This window comes from Anopheles coustani, chromosome 2 (genome assembly GCF_943734705.1).
Source record: "Anopheles coustani chromosome 2, idAnoCousDA_361_x.2, whole genome shotgun sequence".
Taxonomy (NCBI): Eukaryota; Metazoa; Arthropoda; class Insecta; order Diptera; family Culicidae; genus Anopheles; species Anopheles coustani.
This window is the reverse complement of record NC_071289.1, coordinates 42,307,440-42,324,703: the sequence shown is the minus strand read 5'-3', so window position 1 is coordinate 42,324,703 and position 17,264 is coordinate 42,307,440. Positions and strand designations below refer to the sequence as shown.

The following is a 17,264-nucleotide window of genomic DNA, read 5'->3' as shown; positions in this document are numbered from 1 at the left end:
TCTGTTTTTACCTTTTAATTTGTGTTCGAAAATTTTCGCATGCCTTCTTTAGTGCAAGGCCACGCAAATTATCACCCCCCGCGAACACAACAACTCGCTACCGTGTGAGGGGATTGGTGAACCACATGCAGATTGAAAGATGCAAACCGCCAAGGAGGGGAATTGGTGAGACACGGTGTGGTATTCCGAAAATGCACCAATTGCCACTAGGCCAAATTGAAGCGGTCAATAATAACCCGCTCACACCAGATGCATCTGTTTGACGTGCTTTTGCTTCTAACGCAACACGCGGGTTAATAGGGTCGGCGGAATCGAACTGATCCAATTCGCAATTTTCAGTTTTGTCTTTTCGCAACAATCAATCTAACACATTACCTTTTAGCACCTAGAATGGCAATTTCCGTTTTTCCTTCTGTATGGTTATATGCCACTAAAAAGAACTGGTAAGAATTGGCAATACGATGACCTAAAGAAATGGTGAGAACCGAATGCCGTTCGTTTCGGAATGGTCTGGTTAATGGAGGCAGTGAATGGTTTCACAACCGCAAGCGAGAACGAGAGCAGAAGGCCCACAGGCCATTTTGGTCGCATTTATTTCGCGTTTTATTGTCACGCAAATTGTGGAACCCGGTAACGGTAAACAACTGGTACAACTTTTAAAAAATAATTCCCATGTTTGTGGACACACTTGATGGTTTTGATCTCCCTGTCAGGGGTCGCCAGAGAAAGGAGAGCATCGTAAAACTCATACTTCAGGACGCACGTTGAGAAGGCTCGAAATCAGCTGCCGTTGTCGTTGCCGTTCGCCAGGACTTATCAGTTCCATTTAACTCAACCATGCGTTATTGTTTGCCACTTCCTTGCTTGATGTTGGTGTTGTTTATAGGAACGATCGATGGGAGATTTGTTTTTTAGCATCTTAAGCCCAGCTTTTTTTAAATTATATACTATCCACGTTTCTCGGGAAAATTTTCAACGACGTGTGGCCTGCACAAACCTTAAAGGCTCCATGAAATGATGCACTTTGCAATGCTCATTAGCTCACAAACCTGATCAGGATCGTCCTATTATCCAGTGCCAACCAGCAATTTCATTCGAGCTCACTTTCAATGACATCCCGACGAACGAGAAAGTGAGCCAATCGGACAGCACAGCCTCAGCCCGCCCGATAATGTATTCTGATCTTAACCTACTAAGCGGGCGAAACTATCGCCATCCCCTGGCATCCATTAGTCCGGCGGCAGGGTGGTTCCATCGTCGGGAAGATCATGCCTTGCGAGGAAGATGCTTCCTTCGTCTGCGAAGGAAATTAGTTCAGGGGCAGCAGCGCATCTCTTGGTTTCTCTTGGTAGGAGAGAAAATATTCAAATGAAGGTCAACGTTGTTTGCAGGCCATCTGTTTTGCACCTCTAGAGCCTTAGTAGAACCCAATGAAACTTCCGCGGGACAGCCAAGTCGTAATTCTCAAATTTAATTCATGCAAATGTGGTATGTGGCACCATATTATGCTTCGATCTCTGATATCGCCAAAAACTAGAAAGCTACGCGTTTCTCATTGACGTTGACGTTACGTTGTCTCAACCAGTTCAATCTGGTCGCTCTTTGATAAGAAAGATTGCTTACCAACTGTCGGCAAATATTGAAAATTTGTAAAGCCGTTCGTCACTGCCAAAATAATTTGAACTGAGTTCCATTTCAATGTCATCCTTTGTGTGTATGTTTTTTTAAAATGTTTTTTTACATTTTCTCCTACAAATATGAAATACAATTATTCAAGCTTCGTTACCTCAACCATAGCTATAGAGATAAGTATTCTCATCTGCCGCATATTGTCATTGAAATTTCGTTTGATCAGTTACATAACCGTCTCGAAAGGCTACCGTACGCGGTCCGACTGCAGGGAACACACGCATAAATATGTACTGCATGTTTCTTTCCCTTGCTTTCTTTTGGAACTGCTTGAAGCCCTTTTTTTACTCCACCAGCGATCGAAAACGTACCGCCGATCCGGATCGGTGCACTTCGTTTGCTATCAGGAAATTATCGAATCCATTTTCCTCATGCGTGTGTACGAAGGTTTAAAGGAGCTTAGAGTTGAGGTATGTGTGTGCTTTTTTTGCTTGCTTTTTGGCTGCTTCATCAACCCGGCTGCCAGGTTTGTTTCAAATCATCCGCTGGTTTGCAATACGGGCTACTCGGGGTAAGTGCCACGAAGGCCGGGTGGCCAGGCAAAGGTACACCCAAGGGGTAATTTATCGTTTTAAAGTCACTCAAGTGTCGCGTAGGTTTTTCCTTTGCGATTTCCCGACCCAGACTTGCAACCGGTACCTCGTGGCGGATGTGTTTGGCGCACGATCGTTCGATCGAGTTTTTATCAAACGCTATGGTTCACATCATGTGGGATTTTTATTTTATTAGAAAGATTCAATAACTGTATGAGCTTTTAAAGAACTAGGTAAACTTTATCCGATTGACTTAAAATACTGTAAATTTGAAAATAAATCTATCAATATTTTACTTTGGTGCCGTTTAGCGCAGGTCATATTCCCTGCTTAACTGCGGCGACGGTCTGTGGATCCCTGACTAACATTTCCCCCCATTAACGTTCAAATCAAATTTGATATTTGATCCAACCTCGTTCGAAATCCGGTTATTGTGGCAGTAATGTCAGTAATCTACATAGGCCGAGATATATGCAAGTCGCTTTGCGATAAATGAAACCCCGGGATTCGAGAAAACGAATCGGATGACGATGTTTCCCTGATAAGACGACACCCTGTTTTTCGCACATGCTTTCCACCTTGGTTCGCTTCCTTCCGTCGTCGCTTGTGTCTCGTGGATCGGTGGGTTAATAAATAAATTTTCTGCTCATTCGCCTATCAAACCAGTCCACCGTGGCGTCGGTCCGTTGGATCCCCGTAACGGCCCTGGTGTGTACCGAGAAAGTGTCCGTTCCTCGAGCGCTGGAGATCCGTACTAGCCGGAGCAACAAGTATCCGGTATTACTTAAACACGTGCTCCGGGATCGATATGTTCAGCAACTATTTTGAAGTCCAACACGGAATCGCGTTTGAGAGCTTAATTTATGCCATTCCTTAATGGTACTGATATCATTGGGAAATCGAGGTATAGCTTACGTCAATGACTCCAAATTTGCCGTTTTAAATTAATCGTCACATGTCGTCCAATCGGAATCGCACTCTGGTCGAGTGGTATCCTAAAGAAAACTTCGTGTGCTTCGTAATGATTCATCGGAAGAGATTGGTTTCTTCTCTATTAGTTTCTAACTAATTACAAATGGTAGCTAAGTATCTATCATTGAGTATGATTTATCAAGGGAACAATAAATGTTTACCATCGGCTCTTGAAATGGCGTAACACAAGTAAAGTAAACATTACTGTCGTCTGGTATACGTAAACAATGTCCAAAGAGGCTCGTCCTGCCAGACTTCATCACACAACAATGTTTTGGTCAAACCACTACACATTGAAATCCGACAAAGGGAAGGTAGAACCATTCGTGGTGCACCCTGGCATGCGCCCTTGACGAGAGGCGTCTTGCCGACGGTCTGTCTGCCAAAGTGTCAAAACGGATGCCTGTTTGTCTCCCCCACCTACCCGATCTGATGGTGGCATTCCTTGCCCTCGCCAGAACCTTTTACCGTTACTTGCTGCGAGAGGGACTTTTGCATAAGTTTAACGTTTTAAAACGGTCCAACAAGAGGCTGAAAAATATTCCACTTTCTCTCAGCAGTTCGAAAAAACGTCTCAAACAAAAAACGATCATTTCAAATCATTCTCTTCTTTGCCGCGTTAAAAAAGGCCCGAGATGTGTTTTCATTTCTTTCCGTAGAAAAGAACGTCATACGGCGGGAAGTGAATTTATTTGTCTTTCGAAATTTTCACCGTGCCCTGGTTCTTCGAGTAAAAAAACGGATGCTGTGCGAGTCGGTAGGTGTGTGAAAGCGTTTCACCTTCCGCCAGTGTGAGGTCATTTGGGTTGTTTCCGTCGTTAATGCATTCAGATCATTTGGTGCAAAAATATGTGGACGGATAAAAGATTATCGTACTCTGTCCTACTTTAAACGGGAAATAATGCCCACATGAATGGATTGTTTTTTGGTATTTTTAGATGCCGAATGTTTAAATCATCCTGCTGAGATTTTTTCCCAATTTTCCCAAATTGTTCTAGTAATCCGCAAATGAATAGTTTGTACTAGTATGAACTGGTTTTCATACATATTCTGTCAACCTTATTAACTTATCATTTTGAATTGTCACTTACTGTACCAACTGAGCTGCTTATTGTTGCTGTAATCCTTCTAGGCAACCTACGCATAATTTAGATGTAGAACACAACCGGTTTTCCCATTGCGATGGGGTCTGCGACTCATGTTTCAAGCAGACAGGGAAAAATGTTTATCTGAAGTGCCTTGAATATTTCCCTCATAGAAATAACTAGTCCTCCGGGTTGGATACCAGTTCCCCGATGCAAAATCATGTTCTATATTTGTTTTCCCAGTAGACACAAACTAATCCCAAATCTAAGGTTTTACAGTAAATACTTTAAACACTTATTCTGCACAGCTACCCGAAACTTCACAGACTTGTTGTACTATATTGCCAGAGGAAGCATATTTCGCCAGCGCCCCTCAGTCAGAGGTCAGAGGTTATTTTCTTTTCGATTTGTAAAACCAATTACCTCCAGCAATCGGTCGACAATTGGTTTGGCCGCGGGTGGAAAACATAAAGTTTTTCTTAGCTGATTGCTCATGAGCTAGAGGGGGGTTTTGTCGCGTCGTACAAACTCGCGATCCTCAGTACTCGCAATGTGTCGATCCCGCGGACAGGTTTCGTAGAACCCGCCGGTTGGCGCTCGCGGATTTGTTTGGTATATCCCTTTTCTCGCTGCCTCCCAGCACCCTCCCCCGTTATCATTACCCGCCCACCTGAAAACACAGATGTGTGGGTCATTGCCTTCGTTTCGGCGGCTCGACGAGAGCGGCATTCTCTCGCAACCGGACGGGTCTCTCCACGGAATAGTGCACGCGTTGTTCCCCGCGCCGAAGGGTTCTCTCGACGGTTGGCATGGTTCGCACGCACCATCCCCTCGCCCATGGGACAGGAGGGGTAGATAGGGTGGAGATGGCGGTAACGCACACACATGCGCACCCCTAGAGCGTGGCCCCCAGAAGACGGTATTGCTCTCGCATCGTGGGCCAAACCGCGGGGTATCCAAGCAGGCGCCCCCGTAGCAGCGCCACGCATACATTCACGGACGCACACTTTTTTCGCCCCGGCACGTCGGCACGCAGTTAGTGCAGAGGCCGGTCTGGCTGGCAGAAGAGGTTTTTCTTCACCTCGTGCTTGTTGCGTACATCCCCAACGTAAAGTCCTGGCGCAATTGATGCCGCCCGTACCGCGCACCGGTGTGTGATGGTGTAGTGTACTGTGCCTCTCTCTCTCTCTTTCTTGTTCCTTCGCTGTTATTGCGGTGGTGCCAAGCGGTCGAAACGAAACGGAACATCCGAACCGACCAAAAAGGTACACTGGCACACACGCCACGCCACGACTACGACGACGACGCAGCAGCACTGGCGCGCGGTGGAAATTTCACTTTTGTTTTCAGTTTTGTGCATCGCTCCCGATACACATGAACTGCTGTCCGCCGGAACCATCGCTGATGTGCGTTGCTGCTGCTGCTGCTGCTGCGTCGACCGTCGCCGCCACCGACGACGACGATGACGCTGACGGAGACGACGACGATAACGGCGGCGATGATAAGTGCACAATCGCAAGTAAATGGCCAAAACCGCATTGACAACCCAAGCTCGTCAGCTTCGCCAGATTTGCCGCCACGAACGACCCGGTTTCTTCCACACTGTGCAGTGCATCCCATGTTCGTTTTGTTTACTTGCGGTCGAATGGCAGCGTGTGGGCCATTGGCAACGGGTTACTCAGATTAGGTTATTGTCCGACCCGTAGAAGTTTACCACTCTGCGGCCCTAGAAGGTCTTTTTCTGGCCAGCAGGAAGACGTTGGTTGTGATGGTGTGTTTGTTCATGCGAGCGTGCTATCATGAGAGATTTTATCACCCAGTGAGGTGGGCAGTGCTAGATTGGGGCGGTTTTATTTTCGTAAATTTTTATTTTCCCAGTTGTGTATGTGCGTAAAATGTTCGAAATCGATTTGATTACGGCAGCAAGGGTGGCTTTCTGAGATCATCGTCGCCGAATGACGTGATTTGTTTCAATGTCCAACCCCCGCCAGGGCACACTGTGTCGGAAAAACAATTGAAAACACACCGACCCACAAGTTGCACGCGAACAATGAACGAACCGCCGGTCTCTTCGTCGTCGTCGAATATCCTTAGCTTCCCTTTTGCTCATGGACTCTCGCTAATGTCACCGTTCTTTTATTATTTTCCCTTTTTCCAGGACTGCGTGACGGACCTGCAACGATGGTGGTTACGGGCACCGCAGTAGTACCCGGGAGTTCAGTGAAACCGTGTCCCCTGCGAGCTCCGCTCGTCGTGACCATCGTCGGGTTGCCCTGCCGAGGGAAATCGCTTGCCTCGCACAAAGTCGCACGCCACCTGAGCTGGCGGGGCGAGAGCGCCAAAGGTAAGCGTAATTTTGCTACGAATTGTTTAATTTTTATGTGCTTATCGAACGGAACGAAGACACATTATTATTCTATGGATCAAAAATTGCCATCCGCTCGGAAATAACGATGGAGAGGGTTGTGGATGTTACGCACGAAGCAAATAGTCCACTGTGTCCTCCACGCTAGGCCACCGGTCATGTTTTCCAGGCACACGAAAACTGAAAACGATCTCAATGTCACGCTTGAAGGTCAGACTGTACTCGAAAGTGTTTGTTTACTTGCGAGCGAAAGCAAGCGTTGTAAATGTTGAGACCTTTTTCTCGCTTTTGGAAGGAATGGTAGATTCACAGTCATGTTATGGATACCGTCTATAATGTGCTGGTAAGAAGACTTGTTTTTGTTGCTGACAATGTTTTTGAAGCCATATAAATCGTAGTAGCAAAAAAAAAAAAAAAAATTACCACACGGACAATTTTTCTTGACTAAATTTTAATTTGCTAGACAACTCGCTTCCACAAAAACCTTTTACCCTGCCCATCAATATGTAACTCCATAATTAATTAACATCTTGTACATATTCCAACAGTTTTTACAGTAGAAGAAAATGCGACCAACGAAACGCTCCGTGAGATTAGTCTTTTCTTCAAGGAAGGAAATAATGTTGCGGTAAGAAACGCTCCCATTATGGCCCACAAGAGCATGGAAATCGAATATCACTAATCGCTGATATCATCTATCCCTTTCCCAATAGATTATCGATGGAATGCACCTGACACGGGCGTCCCGCCAGGCGGTGGCCACATTTTGTGCCGACTCCGTGTACCACCAGCTGCTGATCGAGTTCACGTGCAACGAAAAGTGTCTGGAGGAAAACATTGCCGATACCGTGCGGTTCTATCACAACCTCGACCAGAGCACAGACTGGGAGTGTCGCTTCCGGGAGGCCAACGAACGGCATTCGCCCGCGTTCGAACCGTGCGCACCCACCGAGGGACCGCTCATAACGGTCAACAACTCCGAGGATCCCATGTTCCATTCCGTGACGGCTCGAGGAGTACGCGGTTCAATCCAGACGGCGATCCTGGGTGTGCTGGCCAGTCCCGTCATCCGCCAGCAGACGTTCTACTTTAGCCGGGTAGGCAAATATCTTTTGCTTTTTGTAAAAGAAGTGGACACTAATCTTTCCGTTTGTCGCTTTCTTTTAGCACGGTGAATCAGAGTACAACGTGTTGGGGCGTATCGGAGGAGACGCTGATCTATCGCCAAGAGGCATGAAGTACGCCGAACGACTTGCCCGCCAGCTGGGTGGCCCCGGTTCAGCCCCGGACAGCCCCCGACCGAAAGTGGTCAGTAAATTGATCGATTTCCATATTCGATTCTATCGAACCACTTGCGATTATGTTTTATTTATCTGCTATGTCTCTCATACTCCCACTCAAGATCTGGACGTCGGAACTGAGACGCACTATTACCACGGTCCAGAACATCCCTGGGCCGCGGGCGGCCATTAAAGATCTGAACGAGATCAACGCTGGCATCTGCGAGGGCCTCACATACGAGGAGATCCAGGAGCGCTTCCCGCAGGAGTTTGCCTGGCGCGACCAGGACAAGTTCAAATACCGTTACCCACACGGTGAATCCTACCTCGATCTTCTTCAACGGGTGGACAGCGTAGTCCAAGCGCTGCTCACGAATACCGACGTTCTGGTTGTGTCCCACCAAGCGGTGCTGCGGTGCATTATGGCGTACTTTAAGGGTGTTAAACCGGGTATGTGTGGATGGAAGGAAAATGCAAGTTGGTGATGGAAACAATTAATGAAAATCCTCTTCTCGCTTCCTACCAGACGATGTACCGTACATCAACGTTCCGCTTCACACGCTGCTGGTTGTGCGATCGTACGGGTACGACTTTGTGGTAGAGACGGTTCCTCTCAAGGTGGAATGTGTCGATACTTATCGTATCCAGCCGAAGGTTAGTCTCGAAATTTGATTTGAGTATTTGAATTTCAAACAAAACTTCAACCCCTTCATACTAACCGATTCTTTTCCTTTCATAGAATTGCTCTACTTCTCGCACTACGGCCGATGCACTCGTTACTGTGCCGGCTCACTTCGACGCTCCACTTTCGCAACAGATGTCCACGATCAGTTAAACGGATAGGCACCGGGAGAGGAAAGCATCATTACGCACCGCGATCCTATTGAAATTTCTCGATTTCCCTGTACATTTCCACCATCAAATTGGAGTCCTTCCTGTCTTCTTACAACGTACCCCAGCTGAATTCAAAACATCACTTGTTAGCAGTTAGAAACACGAAAAAAAAACAGAAAAGTGACAATGTAGCTCAACAAAATAATACCCGGTGCAACAGAAAACAGTTGCTAACTGAAAACAAGAAAATGGCGCTAATCTGCACAAGCAACCAATTCAACCGTTCTTCCATAGTTTTGTACAAATCGATAATAAGGTCCGCAAAACAAACAAACAAACAAAAAGTAACCGAGTGATTGTAATTTTGAGGTAGGGATTACGCAGCAGCACACACGCTTTAGATTAGAGACCCAGAAAATGCACCGCTTTGCAATAGAGGGAAATTGAATAGAGAAATGCACCGAATAAGCATGAACGGTTGTGGCAGACCAGAAGGGACGGTAGTTCTTTGTAGATCGTTCAATATTACTTGTTTTGTTTTGGTGACTTAATACCATTTTGAATTGCCATTCAACATATATTAGATCCTGCCCCATGTGCGCTCCGTTGACCACCGACACACAAAGGTTTTAGTCAGGCAGGTAGCTGGTTGGAGGAATAAGAAATGAGATAGAATTAACCCCCTTACCCGGATGATGATTGTGCATTTCATAAGTTAAGTGTAAAAACAGCTGTGTGATTTAATGGGCCAGAATGTTACATTTTTGAAACAGTTTTTCCTTTGGAAGAGCGACGCTCCCGCTCGGAGTGGACGACACGAACAGAAAACAAAATTAACAATGAAACAATCGTGCAGACAAAAAGTTAAACTTTATGTCCGGGTTCAAGACAAAAATGACTAAGAAGAAAAGAGATAAGAAAAACCAATGATCAATTTGCAAAGCAAAGTAAAGGATCTGCAACTGAAATGCTAAAGAAAGGCGTACACAATCGGGGGACACTGAAAGGGGCATAAAATAGTAGAAAGTTAGGGCAAGCAAACCAGAAGCAGAGGGTTGGGAATAATCATAGCAAAGGTTTGGAGATAAAGTTCACATCGACACAAACACACCCATGTTCTGAAAAGAAAACGTAAAACGGTTAGGTTCTAGTTTGGTAGTGAAAGTTTATTTTTACAATGTAAGAAAGCTATTGTTTTAAACATATATAACTGAATAAAATGAAAAGAAAAATAGAGATAAACAACGTTCAAAGAAACAAATCTTTCAACCGATACGCTTCGTGGCACCAAAGGCCGTAAATAGAACGAGAAAGAAAGCCAGTCCCTCGATCCTCGATCGACGGCGAAATCTGCGTCAGTCAGTTCACCTTTTCCCAATCGAATCATCCGAACTTTAGGGGGTTCGCATTCGCTTGCGGTTCACTGCATAAACCATTTGTTTTTCCTGCTGCTCGTTTTTCCACTGGTTGGGTTTCCTTCGATTAAAATGTGTCGGAAAACGTATGTGAACTGAACCGCCGGTGTGGTTTGATATTACTTTTTACGGAAGAAAGAGAAAAAATAAATCGGGAACGTCAATCGGTGTTCTATTTCGGTGCGTGTTGCGATAACCTGGGAAGGCCGCAATGCAACGTTGGGTTCAGGGTACAATTTAGATGCCTCGAAGTCTGTTCGGTGACAACCTTTCCGATAGAAAATCAATACGTAATTTACATTCCGCTTTTATCACACTTCTCTATACCAAGCAGGATTAGTTTTCCTCTCTAGAAGGAAGGGTGGTTAAATGCCATCAGAATGGCTTCATGGTTTTTCGTAAATTTATTACTTTTTAAATAAAATGCTATTACACTTACCAAGTTAAATTAATGATGCCTTTAAACATAAATTTAGACAATTTGTCATGCATTTTTTAAGCATTATTGAATAACATAAAACATTTTGAAATGTAACATTCGAGAGTTGTACAAAGCACGTTTACGTTTTTGTGAACTAAAAATAACTTATAATTATTTTAACGGTTACCATGGCTTCCAAAGTTGACTTGAAGAACAATTCATAAAATAATGATCATACTATCAAGCAAGAGTTATGAATTAATTTAAAAAATCATCACCTCGACATATTCACAATAGTCTTCGGTACCTAAATTACGCACAAACAACTTTGTTTCCTATCAGCTCGCCCAACTTGTTTGTAAACAACTTGCGTCAGATGTTCGTACAAATCAGTTATAAGATGTATGAACAAAACTCAAAAATAAGAAACGAAAAACGGAGGGAAAAAACGTGGAAAACATCAGTGACGTCGAAGGCGCGGTGTCACATTGAGCTGCTCTTGAATTTGAATTTATTATCGCCGCCACCACGCGTGTTCGTCTGCGACGAAAGAAGAAATTAAATATTGTGCGAGCTTGCGCACATAGTGCTACCACATGCAGAAAGGTCATTCTCGCGGACATCCGAAAATCGGACCGACCCCGGTGCTCTCCGGGTGAAAATCCCGTTGGAAACATGGAACGAAAATGAAAGTCATCTGGCGTACGGCATGCATAGTGGAGAATGAATGGAGATAGAAATAAGGGATCGTTTTTGGTGTAAGAAAGAACGGACGATGTTCGATTATCAGCAGCCACATACTCTAATCCGACAGTCGTGCCCCCATCTGAGCTGGAAAAATAAAATAAACATTCAACGATGGCGTTGCGTTGCGGGTCCAAAACCAAGAGATTAGCTTATCAAAGCGTGGAAGGCATGGAAGCGATAGAAAAGGTTGTTTGTTGTCAACGCAATTGTTCGAGGGGGCAAGTTCGAACATTAATTGACTTCACCCTTGTGCAACCTGTCGTCGAATGTTTTCAACTCATAGCAGATGATTCGTTCCATTCCTATTTAATTTCCTTGGCCGAAGATGGACAATTTTTAAAATTTCCTGTGAGATGCTGTGGTTTTCTATAACTGCTTTAATTCCTTTCTCAAATACCCTTGCCCAATGTCAAACATACTTCTGAAGGCAGCTAAGGAAAACGATGCCGAAAGGAAATTGCCAAGCCAAACACAACCACCAATGCGTGAAAAGCGGGGAAAAGTTTACGGTGTACGATGGAAAGTGAATCTTTCAAAGTTTTTTGTTCCCGTTGTTTTCCACACACAACGTGTTGGTGTTGTGCGCCCGAAAGTAGGCTATACGAAGGGGAAATGGATACCGTTCCGAAACAGATGGTGTCGGTTGCGTGTGTATTGCGTGTGTTTCGTCACGAATTGCACAAATTTGATGCAAACAGACGGGTATGTTGAGGTTCGATTCATGGCCAACTACTGAAATGATGATTACTAAGATAATTTCGACACACGCGGTTTGAACATAAAATATTCTTTGTTCACGTGTGTCTTTCTTGTGCACATTCTCGAAGGGTCAAATGGGGTCATTCCGCATGCTGTAATCTTGGCAATCTCACTCTTGCCAGGCATGGCGAGGGAAGAATGAAAGGAACAATCAAAACAAAACTAAAAAACACTCGAACATGAACTTGATCGACCCTAATCTAAAAGAAATACCGAAAACCGAATATGCTTGCCAACAAAATCTTGTGGCTCAAGATCGTGATCCTCGGTGGTATTTTCTTTTAGCACTCTTTACGAGAGATGGACGACACAACCGCGCCCGATCCGCGATCTTCTGTAGGGAAACAATAATGGATAAACTAATCATTTTAAGCCGGCAAAAGTATGTGTGTGGTACGTTCGCGAAACGCCGGTCGTATGAATAGAGGCGGCACACACATTCGAATTTGATTTGGATGCAGAGGTTCTCAATCTGAATCCCCATGTTGTATGCTAAGGAGGGATTTAGAGACCTTCAGAAGGGTAGCGTTTTAAGGCTTTTTGCATTCATCATGTCTTATTGCTTGCACGCTATTTTATTATTCATTAATACCGCAAACAACAGTGTTCTTCCACGCTACGGTTAGAAAATGCACGAACATTCGTTTGCGGAACTGGTTTAGCTGAACCGATGTGTGTTTCGTGCTTGGCGCGTGTGCGTGACATCTTGGACTGCGCATGACCGGCGACTCTCCACCGTGTAACCACCACCATCGAAGGCGACGGAACCGCGGGTTGAGCAGCATTTAACACAAAACCATTTGCCCTTGATTCGACACTAGGTTTTCAGAAGCCGACGTGTGAACAGCTACCCCTCGGGAATACCAGGAACGGTAAGTAGAGCCAGTTAGAGTTGGAATTGGTAAAGGGCCACCCCCCCTAGTAGTGCATTTCCTCGTTATCTTTTCCACACTTCTACCCAACGTCAATTAGTGTGATAATCTGTTTCCAGTGGTATGAAATAGTTCGCGAAATAGTGAAACAAGTTTTTATCCTGTGTATGTGGTGTAGTTTTCCGGGTTGGTTGGGATTTTTCGCTCGATGCGTTAAATTGCATAAGTTTGAAAGCGAGCTACCCTTTCCTAGAACAGTCGTGAAAAATCGATTTTCGATTGAACATAAATAGATGGCACGCGAAAGTGAAAATATAGTGCCTGTGCTTCACCATTCGCGCCATTGAATGGAAAATGGATGTTCAATTTTTCCCTCGCAACCAATGTTGGAAAATGGCCTCTCCTTTAATGGACGCCTCTTTTAGGAACTTTCACTTTCGTCCTGTTGTGCAAAGATCGTCACACGGGTATGGCGAGGATGGTGTGCTTATACGGATGCTTTAGATTGCTAATTGCGCCAGATTGTTACACAATCCTTGGATCATCCTTCTTGCCCAACCATACTCGCTCTGCTCCCATCTTCCCCACGATCCGTAGCGCCAGAGTCATTCGGATGGGTTCTTATCATCAATTGATAATTGAATTCCCATCAGCCCGTGGGCTGCTTTTATCAACACCCGACGATGGCTCGACAACAGAACGCAATTTCTCTCCTAGCATCATCCGGTGTAGTAGTTGCCGACGACTTGCATCAGAAAAGCCGCTCGACGCGAGCATTTTTCCATCTGACCTCCAAACGACCTTCTCGGTCACAAAAACGTTATTCATATCGCGCGATGCATCTTTGCCTTGTAGTGGTGGTTAGGCACGAGCGAGCGTGTATGCGTGGCAGTTTGCTTTTTTATTTATTTTTTTGCCGGTGTCGCGATTTTATTTTATTTTTTTGGGTGGTGTAGGAGTTGTTGGAGGAGGGACTTGAACAGCTTTCTTTTCTTTTTATAAGAGTAAGCTGTGAAACATAACATTGCCAATAACAATTCCTCTATTCTTTGATGTTGAAATGGTGTGTTCTAATTAAATAATGCTCCTTGCGCTGGCTATGCATCCCACCATTCTGCTCCTTCAATTTTTCTGACGTAAGGCAGATGATCGTCAATACCCCCAGCTACGACTCTTAATGCACTTCCCGAATAATGGACTTAAAATTGGACACCGCCCCATTACGAATGGCGATGGCGGGCGGTACCATCATCCGCATACAGAGGTTCCTTCTTTTCGGTACGACATGTCGCCCGTATGCTATTTTTAGACTATGCTACGATGATCAGTGTCTTCCGATCTCAGAAGAACCGGCTGTTAAGTAACGGAGTAGCCCTGTCTGTGATCTTTCCTTCAGGTCAAAGCCCCCTCCCGTAACAGACTTCGCGTATCGTTAGGTTAACACGTTAAGCGCTACGTCGGGCCCATGGGGCCGACAGTGTTCTTTCCCCTAAGCCGGCGTCGAGCTGCTCGGACCGACAGAACCCGTTAGGTAGGCCGGCGTTTCTACGAATCGCTGGCAGAACGGAAAGTAGTGCAATTTGCGCATAGCGCTTAACGTGTTAAGGAAAAAGCATTTCACCATTTTGAAATTTAATTACAAAATATACTCATAAGAAGTATACGAATATCTGATTTGCATGGGTTGCTATTTGCATTTTTTTTTTTTACAAGTTATTGTTGCATTAATAACGACAAAATTAGAAATTGATGTCTTTTTTAAGAAAGTGGTCAAAATTTAATCAAGTTTAAAGATATAAAATTTAAAGGGAAATACATCGGTGGATAGTTAACTCTATGAAATCTATTTTCAATCTGCGCTTAACATTTTTGGCAACCTCAACGGCATTGAAGTAACCGCACGCGATCGCGTAGTAAACAAATCCACACCAAGTAAATATAGCCGTATTCGTTTTTCACCTTCTCTCTTCACAATCACTCCGTGTGCCTTGAACTTGAAGCTATTTTGATGATCGCAAATGCCAGGAAAAATAATGAAACACATACTAATGCCTTTGTATTTTGTCTTCTCTCTCCGAACAGTTCGTCGTTTTTAACACTTTAACAAACCAACCACCACCAACAACATGTCGAAGATCGGAATTAACGGATTCGGCCGCATCGGTCGCCTGGTGCTGCGTGCCTCGCTGGCCAAGGGTGCCTCGGTGGTCGCCATCAACGACCCCTTCATCGGTGTCGACTACATGGTGTACCTGTTCAAGTACGATTCGACGCACGGTCGCTTCAAGGGCGAAGTGTCCGCCCAGGACGGTTTCCTGGTGGTGAACGGCCAGAAGATCGCCGTCTTCCAGGAGCGCGACCCGAAGGCCATCCCGTGGGGTAAGGCTGGTGCCGAGTACGTCGTGGAGTCGACTGGTGTGTTCACCACGATCGAGAAGGCCTCGGCCCATCTGGAGGGTGGTGCCAAGAAGGTCATCATCTCGGCCCCGTCCGCCGATGCGCCGATGTTCGTCGTTGGCGTCAACCTGGACGCGTACGAGCCATCGATGAAGGTTGTCTCGAACGCTTCCTGCACCACCAACTGCCTGGCCCCGCTCGCCAAGGTCATCAACGACAACTTCGGCATCCTGGAGGGTCTGATGACGACCGTGCACGCCACCACCGCCACCCAGAAGACCGTCGATGGACCGTCCGGCAAGCTGTGGCGTGATGGTCGTGGCGCTGCCCAGAACATCATCCCGGCGGCTACCGGTGCGGCTAAGGCCGTCGGCAAGGTCATTCCGGCTCTGAACGGCAAGCTGACTGGCATGGCGTTCCGTGTGCCTACCCCGAACGTGTCGGTCGTCGATCTGACTGTCCGCCTGGCCAAGCCGGCCCCGTACGAGCAGATCAAGCAGAAGGTGAAGGAGGCTGCCGCTGGCCCGATGAAGGGAATCCTCGACTACACCGAGGAGGAGGTCGTCTCGACCGACTTCGTCGGCGACTGCCACTCGTCGATCTTTGACGCTAAGGCCGGAATCCAGCTGAGCGACACGTTTGTCAAGCTGATCTCCTGGTACGACAACGAGTACGGCTACTCGAACCGTGTCGTTGACCTGATCAAGTACATGCAGTCCAAGGATTAAATCCATTCACCTTGAGAGAGCCGTAAGGAGGAGGACGCTGGAGAGGGCGACAGAGTCTACGTGCTATACTAATGCAGCGCATACCTAAGCTGTGTAAAATGGGGAAAGCAAGGCGAAGATAAAAGGAAGGAAGAGCAATAAACACACCATTCGGGGCGTCCTAAGGATGAGATAAGACGTTGAGTGCCATAAGATCACAGATCCTTTAACATCAATGCTCATTGGTGCGGTTTCAATCCTCTTGCCACTTTAGTAAGGTAGCGAAAAGGATCCACCGATAGCATCGCTGGGAGATTGTGCGATGTTATTGCCAAAGGATCTTTTGGGTTCTATTTGCACTATTTTGTCCTGCAACGTTTGGTGGAAGTGGAGTAGTCAAACATCACAATCATCTTTCCCGATACCACCATCACTTTCCTTTGCTAACCCCGTCTCCCACATCTCTTCTCACTGGGTGAGCTAGGGAATGTGGGTTGAGCCATGCACAGAAAACAAAATCACAACGGAAGCGCTCTAGGCTAACTAACAACTGCAGTTGCGTAAATTATTATACTCGTAGTAATTCAGAAAACGGCAAACAACAAAGAAACGATTTATATCGCGCCTGGTCGTTACAAACCTATTTGTTGCATGTAAAACAGAAAAGATCACAAAACACTGACACACAACACATACATACACGGTACAGACGAGACACACAGACACACATGCAGAAAATCCAATGTTCTGTTTAGTTGGTAAGAATTAATGATATAAAACAATAAATTTAACTGCTAAAGCGTTACTAGAACACAACATAAATTATGAATTGCTTTATTGGTTCGGCGTTGAAGCATCCGAAAAATAATTTATCAAATCTCTACCCGATGGTTGATCCCCGAGCAATTCATTTCAAACGATGGAGCATTGAAATAATTACAAGTCTTTATTATCAATTGTTATAATGTCGAAAAACACTACTTTGATCATTCATTTCCATTGGTTGCATTATATTAATTAGTAAACTATTTCAAGTTAATGCCTATTGGCTTAGCCGATTTTTTAAGACATTTGTTTCAATAAGAAGGGAGAATCGCACTCACGCATCTTATAACATATTATACTCTCTTTAACATTGTTAACAAAAATATGAATTCATACGTTGATATAGCTATAGGAATGTACTGA

General features: G+C 45.3%; 2 protein-coding genes across 3 annotated transcripts in view; both read left to right on the top strand.

The window, feature by feature from the left end:
* The window catches only part of LOC131266060 (6-phosphofructo-2-kinase/fructose-2,6-bisphosphatase-like), a 67,345-nt gene extending 57,398 nt beyond the window's left edge, over positions 1–9,947 (top strand). For both annotated transcript variants that reach the window (XM_058268410.1, XM_058268411.1), the window contains 7 exons: positions 6,438–6,623; positions 7,193–7,272; positions 7,358–7,741; positions 7,812–7,952; positions 8,047–8,374; positions 8,451–8,578; positions 8,664–9,947. In XM_058268410.1, coding sequence (XP_058124393.1) covers positions 6,438–6,623; positions 7,193–7,272; positions 7,358–7,741; positions 7,812–7,952; positions 8,047–8,374; positions 8,451–8,578; positions 8,664–8,759 — 1,343 coding nt within the window. In that variant the 3' untranslated portion in view covers positions 8,760–9,947. The remainder of the gene's footprint in view (positions 1–6,437; positions 6,624–7,192; positions 7,273–7,357; positions 7,742–7,811; positions 7,953–8,046; positions 8,375–8,450; positions 8,579–8,663) is intronic.
* A 2,897-nt stretch (positions 9,948–12,844) lies between these two features.
* LOC131266068 (glyceraldehyde-3-phosphate dehydrogenase 2) lies at positions 12,845–16,459 on the top strand. Its single transcript, XM_058268421.1, has 2 exons — positions 12,845–12,972; positions 15,055–16,459. The coding sequence occupies exon 2, from the start codon at positions 15,099–15,101 to the stop codon at positions 16,095–16,097; it is 999 nt and encodes a 332-aa protein (XP_058124404.1). The 5' UTR covers positions 12,845–12,972; positions 15,055–15,098; the 3' UTR covers positions 16,098–16,459.
* The last annotated feature ends 805 nt before the right edge of the window (positions 16,460–17,264 follow it).

Bases quoted from the DNA above. Each gene is read 5' to 3' on its own strand.
- LOC131266068 (XM_058268421.1), top strand. From the start codon at position 15,099: ATGTCGAAGATCGGAATTAACGGATTCGGCCGCATCGGTCGCCTGGTG.